We start from the raw sequence: 15,445 nt of genomic DNA, 5'->3' as shown, positions 1-15,445 counted from the left end.
CTCCAAGTTCAGAAAGATGTTCTTAGAAAAATTTCTATCAAGTGCTGGTACGTGGACATTATTCTGTACTTTGAAAATAAGCAGCAGGTTGCATAATTGTTGGAACACTGCTTTATTCTAACACTTGTTAAAAATTAGCAGAGTAAGTTCTGCAGGACTATGAGGTAGCTGGTGTACGACCAAAGGTAAAAGGATTTCATGCATTATTCCTGGAGTGGGTTAGCCTTGCTTTTCTTGCTCTAAGGGTATTAGCAGAGGATTCACACCATACTGAAACCATGACAGTGATAATGGGCAGGAAAATGGCATTTCATACATTATTTTTCCATAGTCCTTAAAACTTTATCCTAAATAATTATATGCTAATGATAAATGCAACCAGAATTAGATGAACTGCAGAAAAATAGGGCAAAATACAGTTTAATCTCCATTTCTAAAATATACTAAACCTCTAAGCTGTATCCAAATGAGAATAGAGCATATGTTTGTTTAGGAGGGTTCACTTAAATCTTTTAGGCAGGAAGTGAGCAGAATGGCAATACAGAATTAAAAAATTTTTTTTAAAAAGATGGATGCAGAACACATCTTTATTATAGCAATATATAAAGCAAATAACTTTAAATGTTCATAACCACAACTGTACATTATTAATGAATGCTGGTGTTATTTAGCTTGCTCAGATTTGGGGGAAGAGCTGATGTGTAATTCCTGAAATTCATGGACCTTCATAAAAATGGGGGGTTGAAATGCATGTACATGTTTTAAGAGCATTCCAGTTTTTATTCTCCTCTTAGTCCCCATCTCCGCATTTTCACATGTCCTCAGTGAGTTAACCAAATTCAAGGCATTTTGTTGCTAAGATATCTGGCAAGGTTATGTTTGTCAGTGGCAACATTCTTACAAGTTAATAACTGCTAGTCACCAAGAGATTTTTGACTTAGTTCCCTCTTCCTCTAGGGCAAATGAGCTTTCACCTGGGTACTCAGTCTAAACCCTACAGACTGAATAGCCTTCAAATACCTCCTTTATAAGCACTTTAAACAGCCATTTCCATTTTAATAGTCGGGTGAGGACTGTAACCCTCAATCTGAAAGTCTTCAGCCTTGAAGTCATTGATGGTCTCAACTTTTCGAAGGATTTTGAGCTTCGGGAAAGGCCTTGGTTCTCGCTGAAGCTAGAAACAATAGGAGATGATTATTTTGCCATTATCTGTACAACCTGCTTTAATTCTGCTCCATGTGAAACAAGTACACAGTATTATTGGTGAAGTATTATTTCACAGAAGTGTAATAGTGCAGATATCTGCCCCGGCTTATGCAACACTCCTGGGTTATAACTTTTAGGCGGATTCTCTCCCACACATGGAGACTGAAGGATCTTCGGGGACATCACACAGCATCAGGAGCCTTGTGGCTCATCTTACAATTGACTGCTCTTGGCAAATTTATTAAGGATGGGACACTTTTTCACTTCTGTATCTGTAACTCCTGGTAGGCACCCAAGTATGGTTATTTGAGTCCCATAATCCCTATCTCCAACTGTCCCTGGCAAAGAGGGTGAGGTAAGATGACATCTGTTGACACCAGAGAGGGATGGAAGCTGGGGTTCCTGGAGTGAACAGAGGGTAGCAATGGGGACATGGACACAGGCTCTAACCTCATCACTCTGTCCAGCATAACTGGAGCAGATGGCCACAGAAGCCACTGGACAAACCCCAAAGGTACCCTCTACACAAAAATAGCCAAGCTCCCACAAAGGAGGAACTTCCAAAACCTGGATCTCATCTGGAAGGGGCTAAAAGGATCTTGTTAAATTTTTTTTCCTTGGGGCTAATTAAGCATCACTCTTATTTTTAATTGCCATTTCAATGCCTTGTCCCTGCCCACCACCCGTCCCTGCAGCTGGAGCAGGGCATCTTATCTCTGCCCCAGCACAGAGCAGAAGGTCTGTTACATGAGGGATGTTCTAGAAGGCAACGTCTTATCAAGAGAAGGTACCAAAATTCAAAGTGTGACAGATATCACTCTTACCTGTATTTTCAGCGGCTCAATATGATTCAGGTAAATATGTGCATCTCCCAAAGTATGTACGAAGTCACCTGGCTAAATCCCATGGGAGCAAGCAAAATGGCAGATGTTTTAGTTTTAATTCCTTTCAGACACATCATTTTAAAAGTACATTATGTAGACTATGCAAACATTCCAACACTTTTCAGAAAGCAATTTCACCTGCGTAGCTTTTGAGAAAAGTTGACGTTCACAAAAGTTGTCTTGTCTCGTAAATAACCCGCACCAACCTGTGTGCTTATACAGACCGCAGAAACAGGAAGCCTCCCTGGAAGGCTGCCAGGTGAGCAGCTGTTTCTCACACAGATCACATTTTAAAACTAACCAGACACTGGCCCCCCTGCAAGAGTTTTTCCACGGTAAATAACCTACGAGCTCAGGGCTTCAGGCGGGTAGCCCCCCTTCCCTTCAGGGCACAGCCCACCTTTAGGCCTGTGATGTGTGCGATCATGTAGGTGAGCAGGGCATAGCTGGCGATGTTGAAGGGCACACCCAGGCCCATGTCCCCAGACCTCTGGTACAGCTGGCAGGACAGCTCCCCATTCACCACGTAGAACTGGCAGAGGGCATGGCACGGCGGGAGGGCCATCAGAGGAAGATCTGAGGAGCCAGCACAAAGGAAAATGAGGTGCCGGCAGTCTTAATGCAGCTACACACTAAACAGGAGAGAAACAGGAGCCGGCTCCTATGGGGGAGATGAGAACAGGCCACTGGGCCAGTGACCTCATGACCTACACCACCACCTAGGTCAAAAGCAGACCATTCCAATTCTGCGGATGGCACCATGCCTACAGTGGCCCATCCAACAACACATGGCATCTGCAGATGTACGCTCATAAGTGAAGCCACAGTCATCCGGCCAAAACTACTTGCGCTATCTTCGTGGCACCAAACTACAAGCAGGAAGAACTCATTCATTCCCAGCAGCCGCAGGAAACGGTCATCCCATGCACAAAGTCTGTATTCAAATTCTCTTTTGGAAAAGCAAATATTCCACTTTGGTAATATTTATTACACCTTGGTAGAGTTTAATTTTACTCTAACTGTTAAAATGTTAACAGCCAGGTGGAAGAGATATGAAACTTCATCCACCCCAATTTAAGCTGTTAAAATCCAAGGTGTATTTTTACAGGTAATTTAAAACCCTCTTTGGAGTAAAAGAACTATCAATACACATATTAAGATCATCTTCATCCAACCCCATCATCTGAAGGTAGAAGTGTGGCCAAGAGTGACTTGCCCAAGGTCACACCAGCCACGTGGCTGGGGGTGGTTCCCAGGGTCCAGCCTTCTATCGGCAGCCTCCATGCGAAGCCACAGGGCTTCCCTTTGTGCTAGTGGACAGTCTGGACACAAGAGAATAACTGGGATGCTTCCAACCTTTTGGATTCCAGCCACACAGGATGATTCTTCTGTCGTTGGGGTTGGTTTTGATCATGTCAATGACCTTTTGCAGTTGGTCTACTCCTTGACCTGAATAATCTGTGGAATTGTCAAGAGAAGACATGCCACATGTTGATCACAGCATCTCATGAGATGACCTTAAAGGCCATCCATCACCCTCTTACCAAGGCCCCCCGAGGTCACGCTACAAGATAGCCAAGGCACTCTACAAATTCCTCTGCTCTCTTGGGTTGATGATGTGTTCAGGGCTTTGCTATCTATCCTCTGGAGCCATAACAAAGGTTTTTTTCTTTCCTACAAAAGAATCCTTTAAATATCTGTCATGGTGCCACCCCTCCCTGCCAGCCCCCCTCCCCATTGCTAATTTTCTCCAATCCCAGCAATCAGTTTCTTCCATGGCCCTCATGGGGCTGTCTCTATACCCATCAACCATTCCATCACACTCTGCTGCCACGGAAAGTACTGTATCTTAAATAGAAGACACCTCCACACATGCTCCAACAGAGGACAGTGGTCTCGATGCTATTCTCCCAATGCTTCCACCTAAAATTACAATTTAGCAACCAAACACCTACTAATTTATAAATATCAAGAAACCTCTGTAACTCTCACACCACCCTGTACTTATCTCCCATTTCTGGTCTCTGGACTTTAATTTCTTGCCTTCCTTCTGAAATAGAATTGGGAGCTGCGAAGTCTGAGAAGTGTGGAGCTTCATATCCCCTCCAGTTAAACCTGCACTTATTGGGGTCAGACTATATTCTAGTCCAGTTGTTCTTAATTTCAGGGGGAAGAATGTCCTGTCATGATCATAGCTTCAGGAAAAGGAATAGCAAAGGAATTTGCTATTTTGTGATCCCCTAAAATAGCAAAGAAATAGAAAATTTCTTTTCTTAAAAAAGAAAAAGATGCACTGTGACAGTACAGTTCTGTATGTTGGTTGTGGTGCTTATATAAATGTACAGGTGCTAAAATTAGCAATGGTTTCTGTCCAGCCAGCAAGCTAGCACTTCCTACAAATGTGTGTACACACACAAACACTCATGCACACACATTCTGAGGAGGTAGGCATTTGCTTTTGCAACACCTGACCTATGGACAGGCAGGAGAGGAAGGGTCAAAGGATGGGGGCAAATGGTGCTACCATGAGACTAAGGTGGATGTCCAGCAGTAAGATGATTCATCCTCTTCCACCTGAGAAGGGCAGGGAGAAAAGGGTAACCCAAGAACTACTATCACATGAGCACCACCTAAAGTGTGCGGGGTGGCTCAGCCTTCAAACAGGTGATCAAGACACTACAAGGCAATCCTGAGGCTTCTTCCTACATTATTTCCCCAACACATCAACCAACCGACCCACCATGTAGCTATCTGCTAATGAAACACAGTATGGAAAGTACCAAGTACCCAATAAATGCTAACAACCAAGAGTGTGATCTGACCTCTACCTGAATCTGAAACAGCTTCTCATAAAGTTAAAGTTATACATCAGCTCTACAGACAGCAGCATCTGTATAGATACTGGCCCCCAGTTTCACTTGAAACAATGGGACCAACTCATACTATGTTGGGTGCTCAGGAAATGTGAAGCATTGCTGTTTTCTCACCTGAATCCTTATCTATGTATTCTGCCCCAAAATGCCTCCACTGAAAGCCATAAACTGGGCCTAAATCCCCTTCTTCTCTGTTGGAGAATCCCAGGCTGTCCAAGAAGTCTCGAGACCCATTGGCATCCCAGATTTTCACTCCCTTGGAAGACAGTTCCTTAGCGTTTGTAGATCCCTGCAAGAGACAGGAAAGCAGAGCAGGCAACCGAGTGAAGAAGCTGACACCCCAAGAGCCTCCCACAAACTGCTCCTCTGGCCTGTGCTAACACAGCAGAGACAGCCACTCAGCATGTCCCACACGGTACGTCCTGTCCTTAAGGCCAGTCCCAGCCCAGACTTTCTGAGGGCCCCTAGGACAGTCTCCTGGAATCGCTTCCAGGACAAGGGATTCTTCCTCTCAACTAAATGTTCTAGATTAAACATCTCCAAGTCCTTTCATTATTCCCACCTCACCTAAAGGTTTTGTGTTTTTTAACAAATGTGTTTTGTGTAAGTGTGATCCCCCAAAATGCATTTAATGTCTCACCTTCAATCTGTTCAACGGATCGTAGACCTGGTATATAGGTCACTAACTGGCCTAATCAGTATCTAAGTACTGTACCTAAGCTTTTCTTACAGACTGATTGATTGGTCACATTAGCTCATATGTGCACTATAAAGTTCTGTTTACCCCAACCTATATTTGTAGTTAAGGTGGGGCTTTGTTTTTCCCAAGCACAAGCCAATGTTTATCACTTAATTTGGCCCATATCATCCCAACAGGTGTCCTGATCGTGCATTCAGGTCAAAGACAGACCTCAGCGGCCTCCTGGTATGATGCGCTGTTATGGTGACAAGCACAGCTACGGTGCCACACACTCCAGGCCTGCCATCCAGCACTCTTCTCCTCTGACAGCTCTCTGACCCCTAGCCTCGCCGTCCCCACCCAGGGAAGAGCACAGCCGCATCCCCACACATCTACTGTGAGGGTTAGAGAACACAAGAAAAGTGCTCAGTGCTCAACAGAGCCTACCCTCAGCCACAGACCCCATGTCTCCATCTTGCCTACAGATGCTAGCCGCAGCGTGGGTTTGTCCTGACTCCTGTGTTTCATCCGTCACCCAAGGAGCAACTCTATTAGAGAGTCTGGCACATTCCTGGTAAAGAGTACTTGGAATCCTGAACTCAAGGTAAATTAAGATAAAACCAGGGAATCTGTTTTAGTTCTGAGCATCTTGTTTCCTCCCTTCTGTTTTTGAGTTTGTACTATTTTTTTCACCTCCGATAAGTCATTTTTCAATCTTTCCCATGTAATTTTTTAAAAAGATGTATTTATTTATTTATTTGACAGAGAGATCACAAGTAGGCAGAGAAGCAGGCAGAGAGAGAGAGGAGGAAGCAGGCTCCCTGCGGAGCAGGGAGCCCGATGCGGGGCTCGATCCCAGGACCCTGGGATCATGACTTGAGCCAAAGGCAGAGGCTTTAACCCACTGAGCCACCCAGGTGCCCCTCTTTTTTTTTTTAAGTTGGCACCATGGGGGCACCTGGATGGCTCAGCTGGTTAAGTATCTGCCTTTGGCTCAGGTCATGATCTCAGGGACTTGTGATCAAACTGTGCATTGGGCTCCCTGCTCATCGTGGGGTGTCTGTTTGTTCCTCTCCCACTGCCCCTGCTCCACTCATGTTCTTTTTCTATTTCCTTTCTCTCAAATAAATAAACAAAATCTTGCAAGGCTCCATGCCCACATGGAGCTCAGCGCCAGTCTTGAACTCACAACCCTGAGATCAAGACCTGAGTTGAGATCATTTGTCAGATGCTTAACCCACTGAGCCACCCAGATGCTCCCTCCCATATTGCTTCTAATGCCTCCCTTTTCTTCCATTTGACAGGGCTCTAGCTGGTTTACAAAGGGGCTCTTCTGAGATTTCTGATGATGTACCTGGAACTAGACGCTCACTGCCAGCTGAGATAAGATAACACAGAAGAAAACACTTCAAGAATACAGAAATAAGGGAAGACTGGATTGGATCTAAATCTAAATAAACTCTTTCTAAAACGTAGTAAGAAGTCTTGGGTCTCATTTGGCCTAAGATCAGACACACCACACTGCGTGCTCTGCAGAAGGGATCCCAGCTTCTACATGGCCCAGAACTGAGCCCATCTCCTCAGGTACCCTCTGAATAGCACTGGCCTGAATATCACTGGTCTGAACCAGGAGACGGAACAAGAGGAAGCACTTTGGCCTCTGCCAGAGGTACCTACTTGGCTCTTTGGAAGAGGGATAGCTTGTTACTCAAGAGATCCTTCTTGCTTATACAAATATGAGAACATGGATGGGATTTATATTCAATGATCAATCCATGTTGAGTACCTACTCTATGGCAGGCTGTGTTCTAGGCTCAGGGGATACAAACATGAATAGGAAAAAACAAATCCTCTGCCTTCATGGAACTTCTAACAGTTTACCTGTTTATCTGTTGTCTACCTTCCCCCCTTATATAGGGAAAAGGAGAGGGCAGACATTATGTATCAGCTGATAATGTTTACGCAGAAAACAAAGGAGGGTGGGAGGGATGTGTGTGTGTAAGTAGGGGGTAATCACAGTCTTAGTCTTAGTCTTAGTCTAGGTGGGAATGTCTCGATGTCCTCAAAGATCAGCAAGGAGGACAGGTGGGTGGAGCAGGGTGAGTGGCTCGCTGAAGCTAGAGCTGGGACAGGACGCGCCATGAGTGGGGTCTTACTGACCTTACTGAGTAAAATGGGATCCACTAGGGCTGCAGGTGAAAAGTGACATGATCAGACTTTTAAAAGGACCACTGGTGCTGGGTTGAGAACACACTGTTTTCCAATACCAGCTTCCTTACCTTGATAAACCACAGCAACTCCTCCAAAACACCCTTCCAGAATACGCGTTTGGTTGTCAGCAGAGGAAATTCATCTGAAAAACAGGTAATTTCAAGATGGGAAACTAGAACATATCATCCAGCTTTCTCTGTGGAGGAGGATTGCCCCCTGGGACATAAGGCCCTTGAGTGACCACAGGACCACAGTGACTGCAATCGCATAGGTGCCCCAGAATTGGGTGGAGCTTCCAGACTACTGCCTAAGTCAGTGACACAATTCAGGCTGAGACTGCCCTCCTCAATCCCTTGACCACCACAGGAATTCCAAGAGGTGAGATGGGGCACGAGCCAGGCAGGGATGCCCATGTGGTCAGGAAAAGAGCTACCATCTACTTCCCAGTTAGTGTGATTCCTTCACAGAGGTGTGAAGACAACACACGAAATGTGCCCTAAAACAAAGGCTGAAGGCTCCCAGGGCTCTTCCTGGATTATCCTGCCAGGGAAAATTTGCTCAGGTCTAGGAGACAGTAGATACCACACTAACCAGAGCTAAAGCATAGTTTTTAATTATTTGCAAAGCAAATTAACCTCTATTATTTAGTGTACCAAAAATAGTAACCGTTTAAATACTTGCATGCATGACCTTATCCAAGCCTCCAAACAACCTTCCTTGAGGCATCCTTAAGATCTCCTTTTTACAGGCACCAGGAGGGAATATACTAGTTTGCATCAAGCAGCAGAGAGATCAAAATGTAAAAGCTTGGGCGCCTGGGTGGCTCAGTTGGTTGAGCAACTGCCTTCGGCTCAGGTCATGATCCCGGACTTCCAGGATCGAGTCCCGCCTCGGGCTCCCAGCTCCTTGGGGAGTCTGCTTCTCCCTCTCACCTTCTCCTCTCTCACTCATTCTCTCTCAAATAAATAAATAAAATCTTAAAAAAAAAATGTAAAAGCTTATCTCTAAATTCACTACCTATTCAGTTCACCTTATCACCTAACAAGGAGAGTTTTTTTCAAGCACCTACTTTTATCAGTACTGCCTACTGAGCATTATTTTCTCTATTTTAAGCACACGGGAAGCCAAAGACCAGAGAGGTAACTTGACCACGGTCTAAACGGATGGGCTGGAGTAAAAAACGAGATCTGTGGCTCACTGGAGGCCACCCTGTGGAGCTGCAGGCACATCCCTAACCCGCCACCTGGGTATCTTCCAGTCTCTGAAAGGGGTGTGGGGTTGAGGGTCCTCCCCCTGCTCACTACAGTGAATCAGCTTTACTAACAGGGCGTCTCTCCCTATTCAAAACCACCCCTATACCTGCGTCCAAAATATTAGTCTTGCGCACCCCGCCCCCCACCCTCGTCTTTGTCCCCTGAAAGCCTGACTCTAATAACAGCCACGAGAAACTTCTCGGGAGCCATCCTGTTTTAATGGAAAAGACGAGTAAGAACTTCTACTCGTCCTCTAGCGTTCCTGTTTCAAGATTTAAGAGGAAAGCTGGCTCGTGCGGACCAGACGGGAAAACTGTCTGGAACCACAAATTCCCGCCCAGCCTCTCCGCGCTCTTTCCGCGGCCGTTGGCCCGCCCTTATTCCTTCACTCTAATTTTTAAAAACTTTGCCAAACCGAAGGGCCAGACCGGGCAGAGAGGAGGAAGAACCAAAAAGGGGAACCTCTAGACAAGTCCGAGCTCAAGCCCCGGCAGATCCTCTCCCACTCTCTAGTATGCGGCAAACACTACCAGACCGTGTCCACTCTGGGGCAGACACGACCAGAGTAAGCACAGGACTCGGAGCCAAAGGACCTGGTTTCACCTCCCACTTCTGTCACTACTGACGTTACGCAAATCATTCCTCTAACCCGAGTCTCTGTTTTGGGGGTCTACAAAGCGGGGCTAAGGAGCTCCCAGGATCGAGTTAGGAACAAAGATTGATGGCAAAGCCCAGCCATTTCCAGGCGCGCCTCCCCGCCCCCAGCGGCCGCTCGGAGCCCACCCGGGCGCAAGCCCCCTCGCCCGGGGCGCGCGGGGGTCACCTCTCAGGCTGTAGCGCGCCTGCATTCCGAACACTGACAGCGTGCCGGTGCCGGTGCGGTCATCCTTCCGGACCCCGCAGCGCAGGATATGCTCGATCTGCCCCAGGTACTGCAGCTCCCCGTGGGGTGCCGGCTGCGGCTCCGCGGCCGGTTTCTGCGCCGCGGGCGGCGACGGCGACGGCGACGGCGACGGCGACGGCGGGCGCTGCAGCTCGGAGCCCGGGGCGGGCATGGCGCTCACGCGGCTGCGGGCCCGGGACGCGGGCGGCGGATGATGGCTGGGTCGGGGGTGAGTGTCTTTCAGCGCGCCTTTCTGCGCGCCTCTTTTCCCGCCAAGGCGGCGGTGGCTCCGCCCCTTCCTGTCGGCTGACGTCGGCCCGCGCGCGACCCCCAGGCGTCCCAGGAGCGCGCGGAGTCCCAAGTTGGAAGGGGCGCGTGCTCCGGGGTTGTGGGGTGTATAATCTAGTTGTAAAAGCTAAAAACCTAAGTCCGGTATTTTGGTGTGTCGGCTGAGAAAGGCCGCTCTGGCTAGAAAGTTTCCGAGTCCACCGCGCCATTCAATACTAAGGGGAGCCTGGAACAGTCCCCACATGTTCGTGAAATCTAAAAACAAACAAAACCCTGTTATTTGAGGTATGTTTCCTACAACTAAGGGGGTCATGCTGTCAGGCGATGTGCGTTTCCGTTTTCCCCCATCTTCAATGAAGGCCGGTAGCAGGAGCGAGTGAAATAGGCAGCTTTTTAAATTAATGACAACCAGCCTTTTTCAAGTTTTTGATACCAAAGTTTTCACTTACTGTGAAATGTTTATAATGTAAACACTGGTGAATAAGAGCTATTTGATAATGAGTTTAAAATGTACCACAGGCGCCTGGCTGGCTCAGTCAGTAGACCATGCAACTCTTGATCTAGGGGTTGTAGGTTCCAGCCCCATGTTAGGTGGAGAGATTACATAAAAAACAAAATCTTTAAGGGGTGCCTGGGTGGCTCATTTGCTTAAGCCCCTAACTCTTGGATTGAGACCAGGTCATGATCTCCCCATTATGAGATCAAGCCCTGCATAGTCTCTGAACTGAGCATGGAGCATGCTTGAGATTCTGTCTCTCCTGTCCCACTGTCCGTCTGTCCCCCTACTCCCCCTTTCAAAAAACGTATATATAAATAAATAAAATCTTATTTAAATAAAATACATGTGCATGTATTTTACATATACATGTATTTACATACATCTATTTACATAATACATGCACATGCAGCAAGTAGTCTTTTGAATCAACAACTATTTATTGAGCACACAGCAGATGGTCAGTGTATTTCTTGTTGATAGGTCTGGGATTGTAAAGAATAAGATGTAGGCTCTGAAACATATCAAACACTATTTCTTGCTGTTCAATGAAGTCAACCTTTGTTTCTGGTTACCTGAAATGAATTTGTGCAAGATTCTGGAATCTGTCTGCCAACCTCTCTCTCAACCTCAAGGTTGAAATTTTTGTTTTGTTTTGTTTTTAAAGATTTTATTTATTTATTTGCGAGAGAGACAGTGAGAGAGAGCATGAGCTAGGAGAAGGTCAGAGGGAGAAGCAGACTCCCCATGGAGCTGGGAGCCTGATGTGGGACTCGATCCCGGGATTCCGGGATCATGACCTGAGCCGAAGGCAGTCGTCCAACCAACTGAGCCACCCAGGCGTCCCAACAAGGTTGAAATTTTTGTAACACAAATCCTAGGAAGAGATAAATATCTTTCATCTGCAGCCCTGCCTAATCTCAGCGAAAACAATCTTGCATGCTTTTATGTGGCACAAAGCCTATAAAAAAAATAAATCAATTCTCAAAGACAATTTACAAAATACCTGAGTATTTGTCTTAATTGGAGGGAGAAAAATACTATGCACAGAATGAGGGAGTGTTTCAGGGAACATTTCACAAGCCTCATAGCTGGAAAGTCCACGTTCTTGTCCTTTGGTTGTATGAGTGCTCACAAGACCACAGTAAAAATGCACTGGGTGGGGCGCCTGGGTGGCTCAGTGGGTTAAAGCCTCTGCCTTCGGCTCAGGTCATGATCTCAGGGTCTTGGGATCGAGCCTCACATCCAGCTCTCTGCTCAGCAGGGAGCCTGCTTCCCCCTCTCTCTCTGCCTGCCTCTCTGCCTACTTGTGATCTCTGTCTGTCAAATAAATAATTAAAATTTTTTAAAAAATGCACTGGGTTACAGAACAGCAGATATTTTAAATCTATTTCATCCATCACAGTACTAGGCCGGCCTTTCCTAGGTCAGCATAGATTCATGTCCCCCTCCTGCAGTGCATTCCCCACCCTACCCCATTTCAGGATAATAACAGTTTTAAAGAGTCACCTGTCTCTATTAGGAATGACGGGCCTGCTGTGTTGTGTTGTGTTTTACTGTTTGGACAGGGTAGGTAGCACCAGATGCAGTGGGCATTCGTTTTGGTGAGCATTTGGGAAGAAACATGCTCAGTCAGAAAATCTGAACTCAGAAAACAGACTTGAGGCAGGAATGGGCACTCATGTTGCCTGCTGTAGCTTGAGCGTGCTCCTGGGTCTACAAAGCTAAAATGCCATTTGGAAGCACAGCCCAGGATGAGGCAGAAAATGCAGAGTTCTTTGCTGGCAGGATTGTCCTGCAAATTGTAGGGCTTTAGCATGTGTGTGGAAAGACAGCTCAGTGCAGGTATTTCTCCAACCCCAACCCTATAGAAAAGTGTCTCCATAATCTCTAAACAGGGGAAGGATCCCAACCTGAACATATCCCAGATTTTCCAGTTGTATGTTACCCTCCGTGTTTCGTTTTCTTTTGTTATTTTGAGCCGAGTTTAACTTTTGCAGCTAAGTATCAGTTGTACCACAAGGAGAACCTCAAGACATAAGGGTAGGCCCCCTGGCCGTGTGGAGATTCCTCTTCCACTGTGGTACTTGGAGATCTTGGTTTGATGATTATAGAGAAACAATAGTTCCATTCTCCGGGGCTGCTCCATAAATGAATGATCCTCTCAGAGGAACGTATCATTTATTCATTCATCCAAGAATTTTTTTTTTAAGATTTTTTTTATTTATTTGACAGAGAGATGAAGAGCACAAGTAAGCAGAGGGGCAGGGAGAATAAGGCTCTCTGCTGAGCAGGGAGCCTGATGCGGGGCTCGATCCCAGGATCCTGGGATCATGACCTGAACTGAAGGCAGAGGCTTAACTGACTGAGCCACCCAGGAACCCCCAACCAAGAAGAATTTATATCCCTGTGCCTACCACATGTCAGCAGGGAGCAAGGTAGACAAAGTCCCTTTCACAGAAACTGATGTTCTAGCAGAGACAAACAATGCATATGTTCCCAAACAAGACATCTGCAGATAGTGACAAGTGTTATGATGATTACATAACCCAGTAAAAAGCTACTAAAGGTACAGAGGAACTACTTTATTTATGTAATAATTTGTTTAGTTAAAATTTTAATTCTAATTTTAATTGAATTAACATACCGTGTTATATTAGTTTCAGGTTTACAATACAGTGATCCAACAATTCTATCCATTACTCAGTGCTCATCATGTTAACTGTACAGAGGAACTACTTTAGGTCCATCACCAGGCAAGACCACCCTGAGGGAAAAAACATTCCAACCCCCAGTGCATTCATGTCAGCATGTTTCTTAGCACTTGCATCTATAAAAATTAAAAATAAGGGTAATATGGGTGCTGAAACTTATTCTACGAAAGAATTTTATCAATGGATACATTAATTTGTTAGGGAGCAAAGCTCTTCCTTCTCATTAAGAGGTCTATTTCTGTTAAAAATTTATTTTTATATGTTTAATGGTCATAGCAATTTATAATATATTTGTTATTTTGATCAACATGTACAAATGATAATTATAGGCAATAACTCAATTGAGAATGAATATTTGATACCTATATTTTTTGTGTCTGGGGAGATTTTTAATTTTTAAAATCTAAAAATGCTAACATTTTATTGATCAATAAAAAATGCTTAGACATAGGGCACCTGGGTGGCTCAGTTGGTTAAGTGTCTGTCTTTGGCTCAGGTCATGATCCCAAGCCAAGGGCCTTGGATAGAGCCAGCCTCACATCATGCTCCCTGATCAGCAGGGAGTCTGATTCTCCCTCTGCCCCTCCCCACACTCATTCTTTCTCTCTTGCTCTCTCTAATAAATAAATAATTTTTTTTAAATGATGCTTAAGCATAAGAATATATTACATTAAGGTAAAATTCTCTGAGAAAAGGAGAATGAAAATCAGAATTTAAGGAGAAAATGGGAGGAAATAAGATTTCTCACTGTTAAAGAATAACTTGTTTGTGTCTTTGTTTAAGTGGATGATGCTGGGTATCAAATTGCCATGATATTTAGATTCCATTTGATACATTTTAAAGAAAGATGAAACTGTTATATTTTTAAAATGCTAATATTTACAATACATGGGAAAATAAAATTTTGCTATTCTTTTAGCTTATGTTGAAAAACGACATGCAAGAGTATTTATAACATTTTAAGATTCCTGTTAGGAAGTTTGAGAACAAAAATATTAGAGTATTATTGGTCTAAAGAAACCTTCTCCTTGGGGTGCCTGGGTGGCTTAGTCAGTTAAGCGTCTGCCTTCGGCTTAGGTCATGATCCCAGGGTCCTGGGATCAAGTCCTTCATCGAGCCCCACATCTGGCTCGCTGCTCTCTCTCTCAAATAAGTAAATAAGATCGTTTTTAAAAAAAATATTTTATTTATTTATTTCGGGGCGCCTGGGTGGCTCAGCGGGTTAAGCCGCTGCCTTCGGCTCGGGTCATGATCTCGGGGTCCTGGGATCGAGCCCCGCATCGGGCTCTCTGCTCGGTGGAGAGCCTGCTTCCTCCTCTCTCTCTGCCTGCCTCTCTGCCTGCTTGTGATCTCTCTCTGTCAAATAAATAAATAAAAAATCTTAAAAAAAAAAAATATTTTATTTATTTATTTGACAGAGAGAGAGAGAGAGAGCACAAGCAGGCAGAGAGGCAGACAGGGAGAGGGAGAAGCAGACTCCCCCCTGAGTAGGGAGCCCCATGCAGGTTTTGATCCCAGGACTCTGGGTTCATGACCTGAGCCCAAGGCAGACGCTTAACTGACTGAGCCACCCAGGTGCCCCAGTAAATATATCTTTTAAAGATTTTATTTATTTGACAGAGATCACAAGTAGGCAGAGAGGCAGAGAGAGAGAGAGAGGAGGAAGCAGGTTCCCTGCTGAGCGGAGAGCCCGAGTCCAGTCGGGGCTGGATCCCAGGACTCTGGGATCATAACCGGAGCCAAAGGCAGAGGCTTTAACCCACTGAGCCACCCATGCGCCCCTAAATAGATCTTTAAAAAAAAAATAAGAAACCTTTTCTTTACACAACAAACTCTCAGGAATATTTGTCCTGAAAGCAGGAAACATTTTGGAGAGCCAACTCTGAGTCAGGTACTTGATAATAATATTATTTTATAATAAACACTATGATTTATTGATGCTTTTCATTACCGATTAT

At 45.3% G+C, this 15,445-nt stretch overlaps 1 protein-coding gene and 1 long non-coding RNA gene across 2 annotated transcripts; one reads left to right on the top strand and one right to left on the bottom strand.

Moving 5' to 3' along the window:
• Positions 1-755: 755 nt before the first annotated feature.
• On the bottom strand, positions 756-10,252 carry TYMS (thymidylate synthetase). Its single transcript, XM_047697309.1, has 7 exons — positions 9,930-10,252; positions 7,922-7,995; positions 5,078-5,252; positions 3,447-3,548; positions 2,491-2,666; positions 2,031-2,102; positions 756-1,174 (listed from the first exon to the last, which is right to left on the bottom strand). The coding sequence occupies exons 1-7, from the start codon at positions 10,159-10,161 to the stop codon at positions 1,037-1,039; spliced, it is 969 nt and encodes a 322-aa protein (XP_047553265.1). The 5' UTR covers positions 10,162-10,252; the 3' UTR covers positions 756-1,036.
• On the top strand, positions 7,537-14,474 carry LOC125082103 (uncharacterized). The gene is made up of 3 exons (XR_007121891.1): positions 7,537-7,666; positions 8,730-8,735; positions 14,463-14,474. It is a non-coding gene; the product is annotated as an uncharacterized LOC125082103 (long non-coding RNA).
• The last annotated feature ends 971 nt before the right edge of the window (positions 14,475-15,445 follow it).

Source organism: Lutra lutra, chromosome 12 (genome assembly GCF_902655055.1).
Source record: "Lutra lutra chromosome 12, mLutLut1.2, whole genome shotgun sequence".
Classification (NCBI taxonomy): domain Eukaryota; kingdom Metazoa; phylum Chordata; class Mammalia; order Carnivora; family Mustelidae; genus Lutra; species Lutra lutra.
This window is presented reverse-complemented; position numbering and strand designations above follow the sequence as displayed.